General features: G+C 50.5%; 2 protein-coding genes across 2 annotated transcripts; one reads left to right on the plus strand and one right to left on the minus strand.

Annotated features, from left to right (window-relative positions):
- Nucleotides 1-7,651: 7,651 nt before the first annotated feature.
- ENH_00047870 (apical membrane antigen, putative) lies at nt 7,652-15,831 on the minus strand (the record flags this gene model as incomplete). Its single annotated transcript, XM_013581052.1, has 15 exons — nt 7,652-9,033; nt 9,285-9,453; nt 9,677-9,741; nt 9,868-9,897; nt 10,026-10,075; nt 10,312-11,293; nt 11,457-11,841; nt 12,089-12,221; nt 12,401-12,521; nt 12,657-12,821; nt 12,941-13,018; nt 13,230-14,505; nt 14,653-14,958; nt 15,203-15,348; nt 15,495-15,831. 15 exons carry the CDS (start codon nt 15,829-15,831, stop codon nt 7,652-7,654), a joined length of 5,625 nt encoding a protein of 1,874 aa, XP_013436506.1.
- Nucleotides 15,832-17,110: 1,279 nt separating this feature from the next.
- On the plus strand, nt 17,111-22,320 carry ENH_00047880 (hypothetical protein, conserved; the record flags this gene model as incomplete). The annotated part of the gene is made up of 12 exons (XM_013581053.1): nt 17,111-17,269; nt 17,364-17,559; nt 18,022-18,218; nt 18,356-18,401; nt 18,850-18,901; nt 19,100-19,222; nt 19,356-19,407; nt 20,826-20,893; nt 21,008-21,060; nt 21,258-21,607; nt 21,998-22,084; nt 22,225-22,320. 12 exons carry the CDS (start codon nt 17,111-17,113, stop codon nt 22,318-22,320), a joined length of 1,479 nt encoding a protein of 492 aa, XP_013436507.1.
- Nucleotides 22,321-24,034: the final 1,714 nt, after the last annotated feature.

Raw genomic sequence — 24,034 nt, forward strand, 5'->3', positions numbered from 1 at the left:
GTGTACACCGGCTGCGCACAAATGGAGTGGAAACGCCTGTGCAGACAGCGGCATTGGCACTACTATTTTTTGCATATGACTCTGTCTGGCCTGTTTCTAGGGAGCTGAAGTTTGGTTAAAGGCATCTACATTTGGTTCTTTTATCTCGGGATCTGTGTCTGCAGCGAGCTTCAGGATTTGTGGTATTAATGCATCTGTGGGAGCCACCGCCAGGTGCAGCAGAACTGGCTACAGCCGAGGTGCCACACAGAAAGCCACGAAGTCACAAAGGGGAAAGGGGTGGAGCTGGCACCTCAATGTATGTGAGGGCGTCTTGAAGTGTGTCTCTTAGCTCTGCGAGGCCTTCTTCGGCCATAAGAGGGTCCTGTGGAGGCCCGTTTATTTGGGCCTGCTGCATGCGGCGCTCGTGGGCCTCCTGGGCGATTCCCGCAAGCGTCCTTTGGGGAACCCCAAGCCTCTGGCTGCCGGTGAGCCTCGCAGGCAGCTCCGCCCGATCGCTGTAGTCTTGAGGGTAGACCATGAACACGTCTAGGGCTTCTTCCGTGGCAAAGCAGAATGTGTCATCGCCGTAGCCAACCAGCAAACGTCGGTCACCCTGTATCAGCTCCCCTTTGCGCACTGCACAGGCACTTGCCAAAAAAACCCTTGTCTTGACGCCGCCGCATGCAGCCCCAAGAATCTGCTTCCCGCTGCAGCAGATCTAGCCACCAGGTCAGCGACAGGGGCGTCGTCAGTGCACTGCTGTTCTGGCTAAGTGACCTCAGGGTATATTCAGCAGCGAAGAAGCACCGGGAACTGCGACTAGCTACCCACTGCTGCATCTGACAAGTACGAGAGGACATGTATACACCAGTATTCATGCGAACGAGAGCAAGCAGACAAAATTCTAAATTCCCACTGGAGAAATTGTGCTTGGAGGTGCTTGCAACACCCACCTAATGTGACGGGGCAGTAGCCCTTTATAGCCAGTGCAGGACAGTTCTCAGAGTTCTCGAGGTGAAGGCGGTGAGGCAACTTATCGGGCAGTGGGCGCTGTAGGTAGGGCTTGGGCTGTGAGAGCATCAGCTGCGTCACACAGCAGACAGACGCGAAGGCAGGCAAAATAGGGAAGCCTGGATTTCCTCTCACCACCTGAAAAGAGGGCCCTCTGTGCATGAAGCAGGGCCGTAAGCATAGGCAGAGAAGACAACTTCTGAATTCTAGATGACGACAGAGAGCTCCAATGCTGTAGTGTGGTGTAAAGGTATACGGCGCGGACAGTGCCCCACGTCTAGGTGCTCATACGAGCAGCAGTAATATCGGGCCCCCCTCAACTCCATTTGAAAGTCTTCATTGCTGCACTCGCGCAGGGCGTTCTGACAAAGACGCGCAGCACCTCAGGCAGGCCCAAAATGTTACACTTGCTTCACTTCGTCACTTTTGGGGATGCTTGTATTCAGGCATTTCATTCAGGCGCTTCTACAGGGCCCTTGAAAGTTTTAATGAGCATCCCGAATTGTCTGAACCCTGCCCCACTTACAGCACTTCAGTGCATGCCTTTCTGTTTCTTTCTCTGTCTGTGCCTGTATCTGTTCTTTTTTTTCCATTTGTGTTCTGTCAAATCTGTCTTTGCCTTACGTCAACAGTCCAGCAGACTGGGCAGTACGTTGCGAGAGGGCCCTCGCTGGCGGCGTCTGTCCTTTGCTCTACGGTGCAGCGCACAGGCCGGCCTTGAGGTTTGAGCCGTTCGTAGCCGTGACGCCGCCGTAGCATTTCCTGCAGCACAGACAGCCCCACAGCAGCAGCAACGCAGACAGCACCAGTCGCCGCATCTCTGCAGCACACAGTTCTCCGCTGCTGAGCAGCAGAATCAACGGCAGCAGTGGGGGGCAACCTGCACCAATGTGCTGTGAGGCTCTCACGAACTCCCTGCGGTTGTGCAGTGAAAAGAGGGCTTACCCAAATTTCCTTTTGCACAATGTCAAACTGCAGCCACTGAGACTTTCCTGCTGGTACTCTCCTGGGAAACGCAGGCACAAAACCCGCCAGCTGTGCGTTGTTTCTGCGATTTTGCTGGCAACTGCACTAAATGAGACATTTCTAGAGCTATGAGAGCGGCTTGCAGCTGCTCAGAAGGGGCTTTTGCGTGAGGAGGGCAGCAGAGCTGCCCCTCTGCATTCAACTTTACAAGTAGCTCACACAATGCGAACGCCCAACGCGCGAAACGCTTCCACTTGCTGCTCTGTGGCCTCATCTTGAAAGGCCCTCCGCGCCTGAGCCAGTTCGGGATTTCTTAATATGTCTCGGTCATCTCCATAGGGATAGCGCATCCCTGAAATGGTGCAGCACAAATGAAGCTTGATTAGCTTCTGTGTGTCTCTGTTAGCTCTACAAGGTCACTCCTACTTCGGCTATCCAGTTCGGGTCTGCTCACACGCTGTAAGAGCTCCCGAGCTGGGCGTTTTGCGCGTATCTTCCTGAAGCACTCGCTGGTCTGGAGTGAATAAATCCTCAGGCTCAGGGTCGAACACAAACACGATGTCGATCAAGGGGGAAGGGAGCTGCGGGACCTTTATCCTAAACTCCTCTTCTTCTTGAGGCACGCACTCGTGCACATCTTTGAGCCCTGCAGATTCAGACTTCTCCTCTGCGGGTGTTGGGGCTGCAGATGGCGCTGCGGGGGATGATGTAGCGCTGTTCGAGTCTGCGGGCGTGGGGTACTGCTCCTTTACATTGGAAGTTGGGGGCCGCAGCTCCCCCAGCTGAAGCAGCGGAACGACGACTCGAGCCTCATTTGAAGCCTCACGGTCTTCGCTCTCGCCTGTCTCCGGAGTGTGAACGGGCAAATTTGAATGTAAAGACGCCTCCTGAGACTGGCTTTCGCCCTCTATCGCCTCGTTCGGGGGATCTGCTGTTTCCAAAGGCTTGGGGGTTTCCAGAGGCTCGCCATTCTCAACGGACTGGGTGTCCATGTCCCCAGGCACGTCCAGAGCTGCCCTGTAGGTGTCCGCAGGGGATCTAGGCGCCTCTGTAGAACGCGAGCTGTCGGGGCTTGAGTGTTCCAGGCGGTGCTTGCGGGAAAGCTCTGGGACCTCGTGAGGCCCCGCATGCAGGAGCTCCATTAGCTGGTGGACCTGCACACATTCCAAACCGCCGCCGTCCAGTAAAAAGCCTCTTTGTTTGGCCTCTTGCGATCGAAGACGCCCAACAATTAGTCGGCACGCGCAGCAGGGTGCGACTGTCTTGCCTCTGAGTAAAGACACGCAGACGCAATCAGGGTTCTGGCACTTACCACTCGGCACAGGAAAAGTGGAATTTTCTGCTAATGCCAATTCAGCAGCCGCCTTCTTACTGCTGCATGTCCCCAATGATTTGCCTGTTGAGAGCCGAAGGACGATCGGCTGTCGATGAAAATTCCTGTAGCAGCTGCAGAGGGCTAACGTACAAAGCGCCACACCACTCGGCTATTTGCTTGGCCACCTGCAAAATGCTCCTGACACAGTTGGGAAAAGCGGGAATTTACTCTTGCTGATACACCATTTCTTTATCAGGCCTCTAGTCTCGAGCCCTTAACTAATCGCCGCAGCCATCGAACACATTGTTTTCACCCCGAAGCCGCGCCGTAGCCATAGCCTAGCTGCCGAGGGGTCTGCAAGCTGCCTGCGAGCACTGTCTTCAAAAGTGCTGAGTACAAGGTCGAGTTGTTGGCCCTCACTTGAGTTCGGTTGCTGTTTAGGGGGCCCAAGAAGATGCATGCAGGAACATATCGAATCGGAGGCGGACTTGTGCCTATTAGGAACTTGGAAGGAAACTGGCAGAAGAGCTTGCGGCCCTCTTCCGTATCTGCAGGGAAATAAATTCGGTCGCGGAAGAGAACGGGAAACTCCTCGAAATTTTTTAGTCTCTGCGCATTTCAATTACAGATACAGAGCCGGAAAGCCCGAAACCTTTAGCATTCTGAATGGCCCTAATGGCCTGAGTTTTACAATGTAGACGCCCAACACCTTGTCAGGAGCCCCGAATTCTACAACATGAACCATCAGGTGTTCAGGGCAGACTAATTTGCAGCGGAAGCCTTGGAGTAACAGCAACGCGAGCCTCTGTCAGCAGCAAATTGCCAAGAGAGCAGCGCGGGTCAAGACTGCACGAGGCAGTAAGCCGGGGACAAAAGGCCGATTCTGCGTACCAGGGCGTCGACGTCCACTGGGGAGGAAAGATGGTACTTGGAGAGCCGCGCTGCCCGACAGCGCAGGAGGCGTTGGCAGAATGTCTGAAGACACGGCCACGCAAGCGCTTCTGCAGAGAAAGCGCTAAGAAGGCAGAAGGTAGTTTAGCTGTCAGTGAGAACAAGGCGTGGACTCATGTCGAGCGAAGCCACCCAAAGCCGATCTAGAATGGCTTGCCTTTGTCAAGGAAATGCATTGAGGGCTCAGGAGGAGGCTTCGCCTGTAGTTTAAAAATCGCTCCAGGAAGTGCCTGACGGCCGCCAGAAGTGTACCCTCGCACAACTCCGACCGAATGGTGAGGATGGGCACTCCAGCCATCGCCAACGACTTCGCGCACTGCAGTAGGGCGCCATCTAGTGCAGATTTCTCTCTTAGAAATGCTTCTCGTGCGATCTCCGAGGCGGAAAGCTCTGGTTCATTCTCCTCGCCTTCATCCCCATTCGGCTGCGGCTCCCTATCGCTCTCGCCTTCTGTCGCGTGTTCTTCTTTGGCTCTTTTCCGCCTGGCCTTTCGTCTCTGCGTGCACAAGCTTATGCTGCAAAGCAGTCTATGAATCTTGTTTCCTGGTGCCCCCGCTCAACTTTTGGAGACACCTGCTGGAAGCGCTGCAAGGAGACTAGACGACGGCTGGCAGCAGTGGGCAGAGAGCTTAGCTGCTGTGGTGCACTTGTTGACCTGCTTCCGTTCGAGCTCCTGCTGGCGCCTGGCCTCCTCCGCTTCTCTTTCTATTTTCTCAAAGTCCACACAACGAGACAGTCCTGTTTCGTCCGTGCACCTGCGAGCTCAATAGCCAACACGCTTGGCAGGTGCGAGATCCTTCCGGATATAAACACTTTCAGAGCTCCAGAAAAATGCTAGTGAAGCTCCTGCTACAGCAGCAGCACAGCATGTGAGCAAAACGAAACTGTAGCCCTACAAAAATATCACAGCACAGTCCGGAAGGCGCCCCGCCCTGTCCATGACGTCGCCTATGTTGAAAGTTTGATCTTCTTCTCCATTGTCCTCTTCTTCCACTTCTTCGTCGAGAAATGGGTGCGTATAGACGCCGGCTGAGAGTGCCCAAGTGCCGCAGCAAAGCAGCTAGCTAAGCTTGATATGATTGCCAATGTTATAACACTAAAGCCTCTACACTGAACGCCACACTCAAAGTGATAGGCATGCAGCACCAGCTGGAATGAAGCAACTCACCCTGAATAAAGGCAGGTCCCATTGAGGGGTTGAGAACCTTCTTAAGTGCATCTTTGCAAATCTTCTGCTGGATTTCTGGAGGCAGCTCGAGCCAGCTTTTCCTGAAGGCTTCAACTGGCGCCTTAGCCAAGTTGCTTTTGTTAAGAGTCAGCAGCTGCCAAACTGCGGTGCTTGTGTCCTCTTCAAAGTTTTCTAGCTCCTCTGTGGTCGCTTCGTCGAGGGTCTCTTCTAGCTCATCTCTTTTCTCCTGTCTCAAGTGCATCAGCAGTTGCTCTCTTAAAGCCAGAGAAAATGCCTCTGGCAAATCCAGAACTGGCACAGCGTATTCATCGCTGAGCTGCAGCACGCGTTTCTCAACTTCCGACCCAAGTGTGCCAAAGAAAGCGATGCTGCAGCGGGGTAGCATGCATATAAGGCAAGACTACAGTCTTTAAGGTGTTATTTTAACGGTCTCTAAGGCTGAGCTGAGTATCTCACAGCTCTCCCATAGTCTGAGTGCCCTTAGCCTTTAGCGTGTATCCCACCGCGGAGGGGGCACTTTAAGAGTTCTGGTCTCGTTGACGTCGGTGAACTTGTCCAGAGAAGGCAGATAGCGCCGCGTGTTCGCTGCAAACTTGTACTTCTTTTCTTCGTCGAAAAGCCTGTACACGCGCTGCCGAACCTGCAAGCTCAGCCGCGGCTTCCCTGGCAGTAGCCACTGCTCATCGCGTAGCGTTACAGGGCAGTAGCCGCCCACATCCCCTGAACCAGGCAGTCCCTTAAAGAGCTACAATTGAAAGCGCAGCTTCCTGGGGGACGAGCCAAGCCTTCCAGCAAGGAATTTGTCAGCCCAGTGTAAGCAAAATAGCTTTGCTAGGGATGTTGTGGTTTAGGGCTAAGTAATTGAAAGGTCGCAAGTTGAGCGGGGAAAGGTAGTCTTGCCCACCAAACAGAACCAAAGGGAGCGGAGGTAGGAAAGGAAAATCTTTCGAAGCATTTTCCCATTCTTCTCCCTCGGGTGGACCGTCAAAAGACGTGATTTGCTCAATGCGATCATAAACCTGCAAACAACTACAGCTGACGGTGCCCTGTCAAGCCCTAATTGAGCCAAGGGGAAAGCGCCAGTTCTGCAGAAGGACTATAAATGCATGTGCGGCTTAGACTAAATGTCACAAGTGATACAGGCAGACAAAGCTCACTTCCTCAAGATTTGGAGGTGCTACAACCCATTCTGGAGGGTCCGGTCTGACGCAGAAGGGGTCCATAAGCTGCCGAATCCGGTAGTGCTTCAGTACGTCCGTCAAAGAAGCCTCGATTTTCGCTGCAAGCCACAAGTGCAGGGTACCAAAAAGTGCTGCGGCAGGTAAGATGAGCTAATGCGCAGCTGCCACATTGTCTGCTGCTTTCGCACTAGCTTCCAAATTTAGCGCCGTGGAAGAATGAATTCATTTTTCACATTCAGCAGGCGAAGTTCCCCGCCTGCACTTCGACATGCTTAGATAGGCAGGAGTGGCAGCGTACTGGGCTTAACGTCTAAGTCAAGGACAAGCGCCCCATCTATTTCTTTCTCTTGTTCCTTCTCGTTAGGTTCCATCTCTGGCTTCTCGATATCCTCTTCAAAGACAATTTCCGAGTCCGTGAAAGCAAACTCAGTAGCCCCTGCAGCCTCTGCCTCCTCTATGTCTTCTGGGTTGTTGGTTAAATGGACGATGTGTTCAAACTGAATTCCCAATTTTGCCAGCTTTCGTAAAAAATCTTGCGTTGGGGGCTGGTGCACAAGAACAATGCCTGTTTTCAGCTTAAGTAGTTCCGGAGGGGCTACCGGGGGAGGCGGCGGAACCTCTTTGCTGTCTTTCGGACTCCTTTTGTCACTAGCTACTGAGCCACTCCCCTCTTCCTCATTATATTCATCTCTGTCATCTTCTTCTGCTTCAGCTGTGGGCTGCGGTCCATATTTCTGCAACACTCCACAGGGGATTTCTCTGCAGCATGCGCACTCGTGCCCCGAAAAACTTGAGTTGGCACAGATACGGACCAGATAAGCAACAAATATCTGTGGCAGGCAATCCCGAAAAAAGTGCGCGAAAAAGAAGAGAACTCTGCTGCATGCATCTGCAGATATGCCATGAACCAAGACGCACCGCTTTGTAGGCCTCCATTTCTGCTTGATGCTTCTCGAGGGCGTCGGCTCGTTGCAGATTCTCCTCCATGCCGACGGTTTGGAGGATAAGTCTGACGACGGTGTCATTGCCTGTCAAGAGCTCAAAAGTGTCTTCGTTCTAGTTAATTGGAAACATGATGCAGTGTTGCTGTATATGCGTTTCAACGTTTCTGCGCTTACCTAATGCTTGTCCCTTCTTTAAAAGATCCTCTTCTTCATCAGTGGTCATGAACGGCACTTCTTTAGTGCCGTCGTTCTGTTCTGTCGTCGCATCTGCGGGCTCTGTTTGTACTTGTTCTCTGTTTGAGTCCATCAGATTGGCAGTATTGGCCCTCCCCGAGTTGGAGCCTGAGCTGCCGGTCGATGGGGACAGCTGGGTGATGCCAGCCGACCCTTGAGCACTGCCTTCAGCCGCGGGCGAATTACCAGGCTCAGATCCTCCTTCAAGGCCTCCTGTGAAGGCAGCAGCCAGCCTCTCAGGGTCATCCTCTGCAAGCATGAGTCGTCTTTCCTCTTCTTCCCTCAGCTGCTGCTTTTTCAGCTCCTCCTGAAGCAGCTGTTCGGCTTTGCGTCTTTCCTCCTCCTCCAGTTGTCGCTGTTTTTCCTCTTCTTTTCTGCGATGCCCCTCAGCAATCTCCTTTCCCACATCCAAAGCGATCAATCCATAGGTGCGGCTGAGAAGTCGAGCCTGTTTTGCAGCTCCAGCGTAAGAAGGCCCAAAGAGGTAAATATTGGTGGTGCGCGGCAGTGACGGTGGAGCATCAACATATTTCTTGGGGTCTTTTATAAATTTGTTGAGCTTTTCTTCATCTGCCATCAGAAAAAGCTTTCCGGCGAACTCTACGGCGAATTGCTTCTGTCCCTCCAAAACCTTTCCTTCCTCCTTTAGGCTGACAGGGCAGTACGGTCCCCAAGCAGTCCATCTCCTTTGTAGCAATTGGTTCATGGCCTGCGACAATTCTTCAGAAGCAGACGTTGTTTGTTGTTCTATCTCTTCTGTCTCTTCTTCATCGGTCTCCGGAGCTGATGAAGTGCTTTCAGAGGCTGCTGCGTCGCCCGCAGCCGTTGAGCCACTCTGTAACTCTAGAAGCTCCAACAGAGACTCTCCCCACAGGTCGTCCGCCATACGGTATTTACTTGGGGGCACTGTAAGCGTTGCAGAACCATCTGGCTGGGTATCAGTTCCCGAAGAGCCGTCGTCGCGATCTTCACTATTGGTGTCCGTCTGCTCCTCGGCTCCGCCTTCGTCTCCACCTTCAGCTTCGCCCTCTTGCCCTTCAGGCGACACCTCTGTGTCATCTCCTAACTCATCTGCTTGCTCTGTGGCTGTTTCTTCTCGAATCAGCAGCTCACTCAGGTCCTGCACCTCAGCCGCGCCGGGCACAACTGCGGCAACTTCACCGACAGGCCTTACTGACAAAAATTCCAGCGCCGCCGCAAGGCGAGGCCCAGCCATGACTACTTGGCTCTCCAGAGAGGTACCTTCTTCTTGCTCCTGCTCTGAAGCATCCGGACCACAACCATAGGATAGCCATGTTTGCAGTTGTATATTCGCAGAAAGCCTGAAGCTTGTACCGAATATGATTCAGTTGCCTGGCATAATTTGTGCTCAGTACAAACAGCACATCCTTTACTATTATGTCGGTTTGCGCAGAGATTCGAGACATGCAGTGATTGACCTGGCGGCTGCAAACTGGCTCCGGCATCACTGCAGTGGTAGACAGAAGAAGCCATGTTACAGGGGAACTTACCTTCTGTAGGATAAAACACCACGCGGTTGGGTCCCAGTGTCTGCAACAGGTGCTGCAGAAGCAGTCGCTGAGATAATAAGCCCTGATTACGGTATTCGGCCAGACGGGCCAGGTCCTCTTCAAACGACGAAGAAGCGCTCAAGTTAGGCGGAAGCGCCTTCTTTAGCTCCTGGATAATGTGAAAAGGCACATGAAAGTCAAAAGGCACAAGGCAGGACAATCTACCTGCGGACGACTGTCAGTAGTGCGGTCTCGAACCAAAAATGGTGCGGCCGATGGAAATTGCGTGCCCATGAATTTTTTCAGCAGGTACTGGGAATTGTCCCACATGCATTGACGGAAGAGGCATCTGTAGTGGTTCCCACGAGCGCTCATGTGGTGAGAAGAGTTACCTCGAGAAGGTCAGCATCCATGCTGAACAGTAATTCTTCAGCATTTTCACTGTCCCCAGTCCCTTCTGTTATGCAAAACACACGCCCTCACCGAAAGGAACAGCTTGTAGCTGCATTTCAGCTATTTTTCCTGCCACATCGTGAGCATGTCAGCATGTCACAAAATTGCTTCCTAAAGTCTTAGCAGTCACCTGTTAGGTCACCGGAGCCTCCGCTGTCGCCTGTGCGAACGCAGCAACCCATCGCTTTGGCGGGATATGTAGTTTAATCACTAGAAAGATGCCAAGGGAAAATGGCAGCAGTCAATGCATGAGGGTGCTGCACGTTCGAGCCGCTACACGTCTCTCACCCGTATCTGTGCGGAACTCATCGATTACCGCTCCGCTTGTTGTGTCCACCCTGAGCAGAACAGCAACCGAGAAGTTCAAAAAGACGCTTGATGCGGTTCATCAATGTCTGCGGGGATAAAGACCCTGCTCAAGGTTCACTCAAGCGCTGCCGCGGGACGAAGGGCCAAAATCTCAAGAGAAGCTTATGAATGGCTCTCTAAGTCCATCTTTTTGGCGGTTTTGGGTTATTCAGTGCTCACATCGCCAAACCATTATAATAGGCATTGCACGCAGAATGTTACTGACATGAGCGTTCGGGCACCTTCTTTGGTGTCGATTTGGAGGAACACGGCACGGCCAGGAAAAGCATCCATTAAGGGGTTTGGCTGGGGTTGAGACGGGTCTGCAGCTGCCAGACGGTACAGTGCGTCCACCTCCGCGTCTGAATTTGACGAGTCTGAAGACGAAAGTTCAGAGCCCCCATCTTCAACCAGCCACGGCTCCGCTTCAACATCTGACAACTGAGATGATTTTTCTGTTGCCTCATCCTCAGCACCATCTGTGGCAGGGCCACGGTCATTCAGCGCGTCACTGCTGCTGCTGCTGCTGTTAACTGCAGGTTCATCTGTGGCGGCATTTTCACGTGGACCGGAAACTGGATCAGCCGAAGAAGGCGCTGCTACATCCTCATTTAGCTCTCCTTCACTGGAGCTACGTCCTGCAGATATTCTCCTTTCTGAAGCATGGGAATCCTTGTCAGAAGACGAAGTCAACTTGAGGCTGCCATCAGCCTCAGGGCCTGCGGAATCGCCGGCTGGCTTGAGCTCTTCGCCTACTTCTGTGACAACAGCTGCTGCGTTATTGTCTGCCTCATCCTGAGACTGAAACTGCGATCTTTCGTGTGCCTCCGTGTCGGATTTCGGAGCAGATGCTGCCGGCACAGATGCAGCCTCTTCCAAGGGTTCAGGCTTTTCCGTTGTCTCAGCTTCTTCTGCCGTCAAGAATTCGATTTCATGCAAGGTCTCAGCACTCTCAATTGCAGCTTGCCACCTTTCAGCCTTCCTGCCCCTTTTCCCTCTATCGTTTTTCTCCTCTCCCTGAGCATCATCAGGCAATGAGCGCTGGAACGGTTCCACATTTTTTTCACGCTTTTCTGCGCTGCCGCCCCTCTTTACAGTGTCTTGAGCCTCGCTGCTCTCGTTTGCCCCGGGAATTTGAACAGTTTGTCCTGTAGAGCTACTCTCTTGCTTCCCAATTTCGAGTTCTGGAGATGTTTTACTGACAGGTCCTGCGAAAAAGAAGCACAGCTCAGCACATCGTGCACAGCAAAAGAAAATCCTCACTGCTAAGGGAATTCACCTAACTGCTTAGACCACAAGCAACCCCATTTCAAGTTTCGCAAGTCTCTTGCTGCTCAGATACTACTCGAATTGCCGTGACTGCATCCGTACCCCGGCCATTTTCGTCAGTGCCGACACGATCTCCTCGCTTGGCAACAGCCAAACCAGCGAGTGCAGCTATCTGTTCCGGCTCAGAAATTGAGGGGCCTCCGGACACAGCAATGACACCCCCTACTGTTTCATTGACGAGTTGCCTGATTTCATTATCTCGCTCGCTTTCGAGGCCCTCTGCTACTCCAGGTACGGCAGGGACTTCTGCATTCTCCCCTTCCCTTTTTTCGGTGTTTTTTTTCTCAAGAATTGCTCGACGCCTTTCTTCCCTACGACGCCTTTTTCGCTGTTCGCATATGCGAGCGTGACGTAGAAGCAACTCTGGCCAGTTGAGCCTTCTTCGCCCACTCAAGTCCCAAAGGTGCCTCAGGAAAGCATTGATTTCCTGACACCCCGCGTGAAGCCACAAAGTACATTGTTTCCTCGCATTAGATTACACTGGAAAGCTAAGCACGCATGCACACGGCTGCTGCAACGGCACGGCACGTCTTACGCATCAGAAGCACTCATCTGACAGAGATTATGTAAGAGGAATTATCTAAGGGGGCGAATTTTGTGTTTTGCAGTATTTCTGCTTGGGCACGACTTCCACCGCTTTTGCACATCCAGAAAGCAATCTCCGGCATGCTCACCTGCTTGTCGCCGTTGGGCAACTCCAGCACATACCCAGCTGTTCGCGAACGTTTGCTCGCCATAAACTCTAGTGCAAGCAGTAGCGCCTCCAGCACTGGAACACGAGACCCCCGACGCATCATGCGAGTCAACCTGGGACCAAAATTACAAAGACGCCTTAAGCGTCTCAATTTAAGTTTTTAAGTGTGTGGGCCTCAACAGCCCAGCCCGTAATTTTATCTTTCTGCGTGTACGCTGGGCTGCTGTATCTGACCCTGTTTTATCTCTCTTTTCCTTCGAACACATTTGCATTCAGTTCAGTCGAAGCCTACCGCCTCGCTAACGGTGTCAGTAAGGAGCGCCTTATTTTGCAGAGAGCCGACAGGAGGTACTCGGCTTGTAACCACTCCAGCCCCAAATTTGTGGCAAGTTTGTACGCCACTCGGCTCTTCTCTACCACCGCAAGATCAAAGATACACCAACTCAATGATGGGTGTGCAGGAACAAGTTTTCTTAATATGGGGAATGTATGGGGCATCTAAGCGTTTTAAGTGTTTTTCAAGTGTGGAATTTTAAATCCGGACCCACCAGGACCATTGGGGCCAACAATAAGGATTGCCTGGCGAGGTTCTTGAGCGAAGGCTACCTCGTCTTCGTCGGTCACCATTATCGTATGCTCCTGCGGCGCCTTCTCGGACTGGAGGTAAGCCTTAGGCCAGGGGTCTTCATCCACAGGTTCTTCGCTGATAAGTGCTGCAGGCCCATAGGAGAGGTACCTAGGATTTTTCAGCAAGGCTGAGCTGCCTGGTTCCGAATTACAGGAGTGCAACAAACAGTTTAATGGGTCGCTCGAAAGCGAAACAAATTCTCACGGTCCACCTCCTGGTCGAACTCCATTGGTAAAGATGTTTCTTCAAAGTTGAACTCCTTATCGCTTTCATAGTCGATTTCTAAACACATCCAGTCAACAATTGTAAAATTGCGCGAATGGCCTGGCACCTAAAGATTCAGTCACTGGCCCTAAAGATTCAGTCACTGGATCGATGCGCTCACCCGACTTCGGATTCAGGGGGCACTATTTTTTCTTAAGACGGCTTAGAGGCGAATCACAGGGCTAACATGTTATCCATTATCATGTACAGCTCTCACGTACTTACGCACCGAAGTTGTCTCCATTGGAATTTCGAGCTACAGGTAAATTTTTGAAGTCAGAACGACTTCTTACAGCAACGGAACCCACTCCCTTAATGATGATAGACCTTCGGAACAACTTTGCCCTTGTTTGTCGTAGCGACTCTTCACAGAGACTGTGAAAGACACGTGACTTGAAAGTCGGCGGGCGGTGCATAGGCACAGACTGAGGCATCGCTGTGTCTTCATTTTGTGAATAGGGTTCTTCATCATTAATCTCCTCAACAGATTCTTCCACTGATGCTTCTTGCTCTTCATCTGTGACTGCCACCGCTTGTCCCTCGGATCCTTCGGGGGCGCCTGCATCTTGCGCCTCTTTGGTTGCACCTTCCTCTGGCTCTGGCTCTCTCACTACCTCCACTTGAGGCTCGGCTTTCAGCTCAGCGCGAGGCTCTGGCTCAGGTTCTGGAGGGGGCAATGGTTGAGGTGGCATCTCTTCTTCGCTAGACAACAAGGCCTTCTTGAGCTCCTCCAAATCCATCTCATCGCCCTCGACTGCTTTCAGATCTTGAAGCAGTGCGACTTCAGAGTCCTCAAGCTGGTAAATATTCTGCTCTTCTTCCTCTGTGTCCGCAGGCTTGGCCCCGGTCTGATCCTTCAGCCTCTCCTGTTCAGCTATTTGCTTATTTAAAAGCAAGGGAGGTGCTCCCTTGAGGCGAATTAGTTTCGGCATGCCCTCCATCTGGACCGGCAGCCCTATGGACTTAAACGGCCTCAGTTCCTCTTCCGAAACTCCAGATATTCTAACGGGAAGGTCGCTTTTACTCTGGTAATCTGCAAAGTGCCGACGAGCGACTGTGTGAGGCGCCTGCGGCTCCATGGCGGTGTTGTCTGTCGCCTCCTGCTCGCCAGGCTCCTGCGACGTATCGCCAGCGTCGACGGAGGGCTCGTCTTGCTGAGATATTTGTTGCTGCCTTTGTAAAACTGCAGCCATGGACTTTGAAAAGACGCTCTCAAGAAAGGCCCTCGATGCTGCACCCAATGGCGCTATGTTTGAGAAATCCGCCCATTCTGTAGATACTGGCTCCTTTTGCGAGATTTCCATACAGTCATGAACAACTTCCTCGCGCAGCTCAAGTGTATCAAGATAGTTCTTTTCGCCGCTCATGTGAGCAGACACCATTGCCTCAACGGCCTTGTGTTCCGCTTTGCTCCATTCAGCGACACACCTGCCGTCACTTTCCGAACTAACAATTAGATCCACCCGTTGGGCGTCCGCTTGGTCTTGTACTTCACCATCCGGTGCCTGCACGCAAATTCCTAGAGGCATATTTCATAATTTTAATGCGCTGGGCATTTGCTCGTGCAACCACGGCTAAACTACAACTGATGGTAATCTGTTGATGTTGCAAAGAAGGTCCCGTCTAACGGTGGAAGAAACATGCCACCCGACCTTCAAATCTTTATTAAGAACCTTGACGATAATCTTCGGCTTAATTTTTGTAAGCCGGGCATCGGTTTTCATGCGGCCTTTCTTGATAGTTATCCGCCGGAAAAGCTTCCTGAGGAAGTCTGCGTAAGCAGAGCCGTCTATACGGGGGGTCCACACATCTGCCAGCTGGAAGAAGGATTCAAAGAATTCAGAATGATCAATCCAGTCTTTTCCCTTGGAGTCCTGCCGCCATTCTTCCTCTATCAATTCTACCACTTGGCGGCCTCGCAGCTCAGGTACAAGGACGAGGCAGATGCGAATTAGGACCTTGAAGCGGACAACGTAAGAGGGAACTTGTTTTGGTAAACTAATGAATTGGCTGCAGCCTCTAATAGAGAACAAAACCTAATTGGCGTGAAGTCTATGTATCTTTTCTAGGCAATTTCGGCATCGTAGACTTCAAATCTGACAATGTAGAGCAAACCAATGGCAAGACTCCACGGTCAATGCATAGACGATTTGCTGGCTAGCGCAACTCAGCACTCAACGACCCTACTTTAGAATTTCGTACCCGAGCGTACTCTTCTTTGGTAACGTGATCTTGGCTATCCTTGGCGAAGTAGCTCCATGTTTCCTCGAGAGCAGCCACCACTTCTGGATGGACTTTCAAAGCTTGGCGCTCTGCCTGCTTCTCCGGGGTTTCGAAGGAATCATCTCCTAGGCAGTAACAGTCAAATTCAAAGCTTTAAAAGGTGAAATTTTGCAAGAAAACGACAGCGTACGCCATAATACCTAATCATGGATTAATTGGGAGCTGGACGCGTTGGCAGAGCAAAAGCAACTGGTTCCCGTCACGTTCTCACCCTGCAAGTAATACGGTGTCTCGCATTTCATCCTTTCCCATTCAAAGAGATCATCTAAATGATAAGTTGGTAGTTTGACTCCCTCCTTCTCCATGTCCACAGTTCTTTCTGTCGTGGGCAATCCCACGAGAGGTGGGACGACAGATGGCGTGTTTCCCTTCGATGCAGGAGGCCCATTGGAAACTCTTGAGTCACTTTCGAGTCTATCGCCATATTCTTGAGCCGCGGATGGATAAGAATCATTTTGGGGGTCATCATCTGTAGGAGATTTCTGCGGGTTTTCTTCGGAATCCGCCCGTTCATCCACTTCCACCGAATCACGCGGATTATCATTCATCGTGCTTATGAATACAAATCCGGGACGAAACGATCAGAAGGCAACGGAGGTCCGTGTTTTTCCAGTTTGTTCGAGCAGCGGCCAGGCAAGTAGCCCGTAGCTGCAGACTCGAGCCGGTGTTCTCCTTGACGGTTGCTTGTTGGAGTATTGGAGCAATACAAACAAGGAAAAGATTAAGAAAAATTGTTTTCTGCAAGCAAATAGTGGCGGTGTCGCTTAGGGATCTTTACTTTCAGCAGACACTTGTGATCTAAGAAAGCTGCAAGTGACCCGGAAAGAAGTGAAAAGCAATGCGTTACTCGGTAATATTGGTTCTGCTGCTCATCGCATCCCAATGAAATCACTCCTCAAAAATTCAGCATTTTTCTGTGGAGCAAGAAAGATATCCTTCCTTCAATAGAAGCTCCTGTTCAGGGGAACAATCAATTGGTGGTGGTCTGAGCGCCTCTGTTACTGGGGCTGCGGCCGAAAGGCCTTGTCTTGCTGTCATTAGCTCTTATGTGGGATTGACCTAACCGGTGCCGTTGCTTTTCAGACGAACTAACAGATTTCCATCAATGTGGAAAAATGCAGATGGAACCGCTATGTAACCGAGCAGAAATGGCTGAGGCATAGGAGCGCATCAGCTGGCCGTCCGGAGTATATGCACTTGAAATAACCGTTAAAACGTTGCTCTCCACTTCAAGAATATCGAAACTCATTCAGGAGGTTTCTTTAGTCTGGCGTTTCTTCATTCTGCTGAATCCGCAGTGGCCTAGGCCCTTCGGGTAGCGTTGCAGCCTGTCGAGGCGGCATCTACATGTAGCAAGATGCCACGTTAATTTTTACCAGTTTCTTGTCCTCCATTTTGCGCGGCACCTCATGCGGCAACCGTTAAGCTGAACCCGCTGCTGCCCGATCTGCCGCCGGATTTCACCGTGTAATAACACTCCATAGTGTGTTCGCCTTTTTCCACCCGAGGCCGGCATTCTAGCACAACTCAAGAACCTGCTTGGTCATATAGATTATAACCCAACAGTATTATCGGTAAAGCTATGTTCCATCTCAAAGACTTCGTAGTTGCATGGAAATCTAACGGCTAACTGAGCTGGTCGGACGATGAGGGCCACTGACATTTTTCAGTTCCACGTGTTAGGTTTGATATTTTCGAGATCAGCTTGCCTTTCTCAGCCTATGGTTCATATTGCCGTTTCTTCACTGCATTAACATGGGATAGGCATTTCAGTGTGAATTTTCCCTGTGTTTTCATAGAAGGGATTTCTAGGGCACAACAATTACAATGATCACTGAATCTTCAGATGCCCGTAAGGGCACCACATCCGAACACCAGGAGTCTAGGAAGCAAAGTCAAGAAGATCCAGCAAGGGAAGAAGGCAGCCCACACAGTGCAGCGGTTCTGCATTGCACCGAAAGCGCCAGTGAAACCAACACTCCCATAGTAAGCTTTCCTTTTGAATGCTCCGTGCGGCACTTGAGTTCCCGATTTCAGAGAACTGCATGAGTGCCATTCGGCTTTGTGTGAGGGATTTCAGAAGCTCGAATGGGCTTTCGGCTTCGACAAGGGCATTCGAAATGGCGTGCACAGTCTTTCAAGAGGCCCGAACTCGGAGAAAGCAATTTTTTTCCCTGCATCCAATACTGGTGTAATTCATATGTACAATGAAGAGGGACTGAAAACCAAAGCCGAGAGGCAAGTGCTTCTGCGAGGCCACATCAACCACATATCAGGTGTTGCCATCTCAGAAGACAAAGAGTGGATTGCAACTGCAGATACGGGACAGGTACCGTGAGCCAGCCGTCTAGATTTCACTCGGCTTCGGTGTTGGTCAGTCAGCGATTGGCAAGGGGGCCGAATTTTTGCGAGTGCTGTATATCTTGCTAGTAACTTTTGGGTTCAGCGAATCGTCGCTACGTGCTAGAAGTATCCCTTTTCTTGATGCTCTTCAGAACAGCTTGCTCATTGTATGGAACAGAACGGAAGCAAGACGCGTAAAAGTATACACGAATCCTCACCCAATGGGTTCGCCTTCGACACCATTTTTACACACTGAGTCTGCTGAAAACGTGTAGAATCACATTTCCAAATGCCTAAAAAGCTACGAAGAATAGAAGTGCCTAAGTCTTATTTCCTGAAGCTGCAAGCACCTGAATCGTGCACACTGTATTTTCCGGTTCTAGGGGTTGTATCAGTTGATTTCACGCCCGATGCAAAGCTTATCGTTACGCTGTCGGCGCTTATCCCCGAAGCATACATCATCGGAAGAGCACCTTCTCAGGAGGCATCTAATTACGAAGATTCAACAATTCAGGACGCCCTGAAGGCTACAGAAACTTCCGACGCTCCTCAAGAGAATGAGAACAGTCTTGAAGCTGACATCTACCAGGGAGTAGCTATTTGGAATTGGAGGGATTCTGGGCAAGCCCCACATTCATTTGACTGTTCTTTGCTATGTAGCACCTGTTGTTTTATGCCCTCTATGGAAAAAATAAGTTAAATGTGTCATTACATTCGGGTGATTTTTAGGAATGCGCCGTTGAGAGTTGCGGTTATCGCCACCCCAGATATCCAAGTAAGTACTTGTTAGCTTCGTTGGACAAAGTTTTGTATACAGGTCCACGAAGCTGCACAGAACGTCATATTTGCTTCTCAGTGACCGCCTTTACTCTGCGAATGCGCAGCACGAAATTCGTTTTAATCCATGGGATGTGAACGAGTTACTGACCAGCGGGAGGCGCCGTGTTTTGTTTTGGTATTGGCACTGCGAGGACGTATCTTTCCACTTCTATTCCCCCGCGCTTCAGTCGAGAACGTTTAAACAGAAAATTGGAGATATAACGACGTCTGCCTTTGTTCCACGCTCTACGAAGGCTCTCTCTGGTGTGTATCTTCCTTTCTTGAAGAAATGGTTGTGATATGCCAAACCGCTTCTAAGCATCAAGCACGTAAGGCTGTGAATGCAGGCTTTAAATCCCGATAGCGACTCTACATATGCCTTTATGGCTATGTGGAGCCCGCAGGCACAACGGATGGGGACGTGGTAATGTGGAACCTGAGTCTTATTCTTGACGGGTATGCATCTAAGACTGAGGGCTTCTGCGCTGCAGAAGGCCTAGTGACCAGCGGTTACATTTTTGTGGTGGGAGAGAAGACAAACTGTTTCTCTGTTGCTTCGCCATGAATTTAAAAGATGCGCTGGCTCCCCACCACACTATCCCATGCAGTTGAATATTAGCGTTGGGTGATGTGCATCTGTGCCGTTTGTCGCAGGCTTAGCAGGCCTGATGAGCGCCGGGCAGTGTCAATCCTTAGGTTGCGAGACTCATGCGTCACTTGCTTACAAACAGTTCAAGACCGTTTAATCGTTGCAGGCTTCGCTGATGGAACAGTTTGGTAGGCCAAAGCCAAAACGTAAGGAGCACAGTGCATTCCAACAAAGGACTCATTGGTTTCCAGATTATTTGCTGCCAGAACAAGAACAAATCTCGCTCCTCATGGGGAGTGTGCATTGTGACGTTCTGTTCAGTTTCTATGACGTGCAGCTTCGACTTGTCAGGTGCTTCGAAGATCTGGATGCTGTGAGTCCAGTCAAAGAACAGCTCGCCGCGCACAAAACCGTGGAACTTTTTTTCAATGGACTATTTGCTCATCGTTCAAATCTCGGAAATATTTTCACCTTTTGAAGCGAGTTGGCAATTTTAACTGGCTTCTCAGGGACAAATAAAGTGTGTATCCTTCATGGGCACTGCGGCATCAAATAACAGTACGCGAGCACAGTACTAACTGGAAGCCGTACTGCGTGCATCCGTCTGAGTGTATTTGTATTTGGGCTTTGTCTCTTGCTTTCCTCAGATTCCTACACGCGCATAGCTTTTCAGTATAAAATAGAACCACCTTTTAGAGGCAATAAACTAAGTATCTGCTCCTCTCCATGTATATAGGCTCAGCATTCCCACACTTAGAAGGTCAGGCTACCCCCTCAAAGAATTCAGCAAAACTTTCGCACGAGTGGATGGACGATGCGAAACGCCTACCACCTTTTGTTGTTTCAACGTCAAAAGCAAGAATCCTAGAAATAATCCCTGCCGGCCTTTCCCGGGAAGATGAGCAATGTTTGAAGGAAGCGTGAGAAAAGCCAGTAGCCTCATAAGCAACGTTTTCGTTTGTTTTATTCCCACATAGCTCAATACCAGCATTATTATACTCCACTCCGGTTCATTTGCTGGCTCCTGTTCTTTCTCAGGGTCATTACTGTATTTGAGGGGCTTGACGCTGCACCCACTGCGCTAGTATTCCACCCTTTTAAGCCAATCCTCGCTGTAGCTGGACTCACAGGTAAAGTACTCTCCTCTCACAAAAATAGGCCCTGGTATCATGCTGCCGCATGTCACAACCCTCAGGCTCAATCCTCAGTGTACACAGCAGTGCACACTGTATACTAAGCTTGTATACTTCGACGAGTGTTCTCCAAGGATGCTACTCTCAGGTTTTATGAGGCTCTGGAATACTGGCAACCATGCAGTGCTCGGCAACGTTTGGTTTGACAGATTATCTCCAACTGTCAGTTTATACTATGGTCATTCCTGTGGTTCGGAGAGCAGCTCCATTTAATCTGCAGTTTTTGTCTTCGGTATTCCCTGAAGTCCAAGAATGCTAACACTTCAAAGAGTTACAGTTTTGTCGTGGCTTACATGAGCAGGCGGCAGCATTTAGCCCTAATGGAACTTTTTTGGCCATTGGTTTCAGCAATGGAACCTTGAAGATCTGTGAATTTAAAATTCCAGAAGACCTGAATGGGTCTTCACAAGGTTTTGGCGGAGCGAAACACTGGATTGTTGAATTATTTAACACAAGGGAAAGCCGTGAAGCAGTCACGCATGTAAGCTGTTTTCTCAACTCGCTTTTTTTTCGATATTGAAGAGATGTCTTGTACGTTTACGGCGCATCCGAAACAATTGGCACAAAAGCGTCTGGTGCTTTTTTTGTTTCGGTACAGTGTACATTTAGTGAAGATTCGGCTCATCTCGCTGTTGCCTATGCGGACAATATCGTTTGCCTGTTTCGGTAAGCCGAATGAGCTATTCGCCGGAGCTTGCAATTTTCAGCGAATTACAGATTGCGAAGGACAATCCCACTTTGTCACTTTCATTACTTCCCGTGGTGGCTTTGTCTGTACAGTTACGACTGCCGCATGGGAAATCCGCAGTATCCCGAGGAGTGGACATTTGCAGGTCACCGCATACGTAGTCCCCTAGTTCGCAGCTACAAGTGATTTCGTTAATAAGTCCCACTTACAGGCTACTTAACAATATAGCTGCTCGCAGCTACCTTTTTCACAGAGCAATTTTTATCAAGCACTGGTGCTAGCAAGATGAAGCCTCTTCCATCATAATTTGTGGCTTCGATGCCTGGGTTATGCGCGCAACAGAGAAGTATCTGATGCAGAACAGCTTTGTCGGCAAATGTAAAAACCGTTTGAGACCTGCAGCACTGCCATTTCAGGGAAGCATTGCTCACACTATCGAAGGATCTGCGGCCTTTCTTTCGCACATGCCCAAGGAGAGCCTACAGTCATGCAGATTCAACAGCCGGCTGCCGGCGGGCCAACAACAGCCGCTCTTGTGGGTGGAGTGCAGTCTTTCACATCGCGGCCAGCCCAACAGCCTCTTCCGACGGCATCTCCTCACCTTTACAGTCAGGGCTATCCGCGCCTTTTTAGCGTTGGCGAAGACCGCGTTCTTATCGAATATGATGTTCCGAATTCATTTGAGCACACAGGTGACGTCTATAACGAGTTCTTCTTCCAAAGAGCTTGATAAAAATCTCTAGACGGCTACCAGTGCAAAGAATATGCGTAACACGGTTCCTGGATTCCTGTCTGTAGCTGCACACCGATAGTGTCAGTGTTGTTTTTGCCTTTGCGCGTCACTAGAAATAAGAATCATGCGGCTCATGCCTTTAGGTCTCCTAAAACGTTGGTCCTGTGTAGTTCAACAGCGCGCTTTTCCTGCTGGCTGTTTGGCACTGCCTTCTCCTGTGAGAAAACCACGGTTCTTAAAGAAGGCGCAGCCTGCACATGAATACCTTGAGCCCACTGCCTACCACCATTCCTAGCTAACAATTTTTCCCCTGATTTGTTAGAGGTTGTGACGTCTTGTGGCTACTCAGTCTGGAGAAACGGATACCGAGGTCCTTGTTTATTCAACGGAAGCCAAGGCGACAGTGTGGAGCGCAAACTCTATGGCTTGCGTGAAGGTAGGGAAGCCGCTCCAGAGGCAGCCACATATGGTTGATATTATCTCCGAAAAAATGTTTGACAAGCATATTCAAGGCAGTGTTTGAGAGGTAGACTCGCCATCAAGTGGGGGCGTTCGGCTGCTAATGCTGATGTTTAGACTGCCTCTGTTGCAATGGGGAACGGGGGCGTCCTGAGGTTGGCTCTGATGCAAGATTGGACCCAAAGTGCAGGAACAAGAAGCCGATTTGGGTAAACCAACCAGCAGTATTCTTCTTGCTATAAAGTTGCTCTTGCCAAAGAAGGTTTTTTAGCTTCTTGGTAACCAAAAGCTAGGTAACCAGAACTTTCACTTTGGGGCTAAAAGATAAAACGTCGGACTAGCTTATGGCTGCTATTCACAGTCCAGTTCTTCTGGGTGCGTGCAAGGAGCAACTGCTAGGCATCCACCAGCTGCCACTGGACGGGTCAGTTTGGGTGTACATTTCCTGGGTAATCCTTGATGTTCTCAAGAGTTTCTGCTTGTTCAGACTGCGACTTTTTACGATGCACCGGGCTCAGTACCTCGTGAAAATTAAAAGTAGCCATTTCATGCCTCTTGCGTGCTTGCAGCAACCCATTCAAGAGTGTCTGTGTGGCGGCGCATGCGGGGCAAATCGTAGCTTTAGCCGCGTCTCCTCCACGCGGTGGATGCACCACCGTTTTTACTTGTGGAGGCAGCGACTTCACGGTCCTCCAGTGGAGTGTAAATCACTTAGCAGTAGATAGAGCATTTCAACGAGGTAATGCCCGAAAGGACTGTAGCGTCAAGCAGTTACAGTTCCCGTTTTCCCCCTCCAGTTTCAGTGAGAGCGTGTGCTGCTCCCACAGGACCGCCTGGACAGGAATCAATCCTGGAGCGTTTTCCTGGAGGACGCACTGTGAGCTCTCGTTTGATGGGATATGCCTTGCTCTACCTTTTCATGGAGCTGACTAAACGAAGTCTCGCATTACTACAAGTCACCGCAGGTGCTTAGTACTCACAACTCAGGCCCCAGCAACTCTCTGGCTGCGCTCTATCATTCAGGGTAATTTCTATCGTGCAGCCAAGGAACTATTTTACTACTCTCAGCTACGCAGCCAAGGTGAACACACAACACGCAGCAGACGACTTGGAGGTACAGTGCCGATCGGCGAGCTCCCAAACCTTCTCTGTGCCCTGGGTGAAGCGCCCACACAGCTGGAGCTTAATAATATTTTCAGCGAGTGCCGAGGTACAGTGGGAGTCATGCACCGTCTATCTGCAAACGCACATTCAACGGATAGTAACAGAGAAGCTACAGAGTCCGACGGAATTTCATTTGAGCGCTTCCTTGAACTGTACCTCAACCAACGGGCTTCTCAATCGTTTCAGTACTCTGATGTAGTCACCGCGTTCAAGCAGATCAGCAGAGGACGAGATGGAGAAGAAATGTCACCGGAAGCCTTGACAAAGCTTCTCCTGACGGTAAGAAGGCATCAGTATCCCCATCTACTCATGCTTAAGGCATGTGCCTATCGTTTAACCTTAATTAAACTTGTCAACTTTCTTTTAATCTGTATCCATGCAGAAAGGGGAAGCTATGACGGAAGATGAGTTGAGTCACTGCCTAGAGGTACGCCTCTACGTTGGCGCTCAGCTGCAACTTTCAAAGGTTTGGCATTCTCCATAGTTGTTGTTCAGCGGCGTTAACGCGCACAAGTGTTGCTTAGAGAGTATCAAATATACGCAAATATGTACTGCAAGAGTGCTCAGTACTGAGTTGCGCTTGCAGGTTCTGACAGGTTTCCCATCACTCTCAGCACTTTGTTCTCGGGGCAGTTTAACAGGCGACTTCTTCGCTCGCCATGTGCTTCAGATGGAGCCTTAACCCAATTTGCTTAATACCGTTTACTCAAAAAGGCTGCCAGGCTCATGCCACATGCATTGTCACCCCTCAACTCTCAGCAAT

The sequence above is a fragment of the Eimeria necatrix genome, genomic scaffold (genome assembly GCF_000499385.1).
Source record: "Eimeria necatrix Houghton genomic scaffold, Enh_scaff36, whole genome shotgun sequence".
Lineage (NCBI taxonomy): Eukaryota > Apicomplexa > Conoidasida > Eucoccidiorida > Eimeriidae > Eimeria > Eimeria necatrix.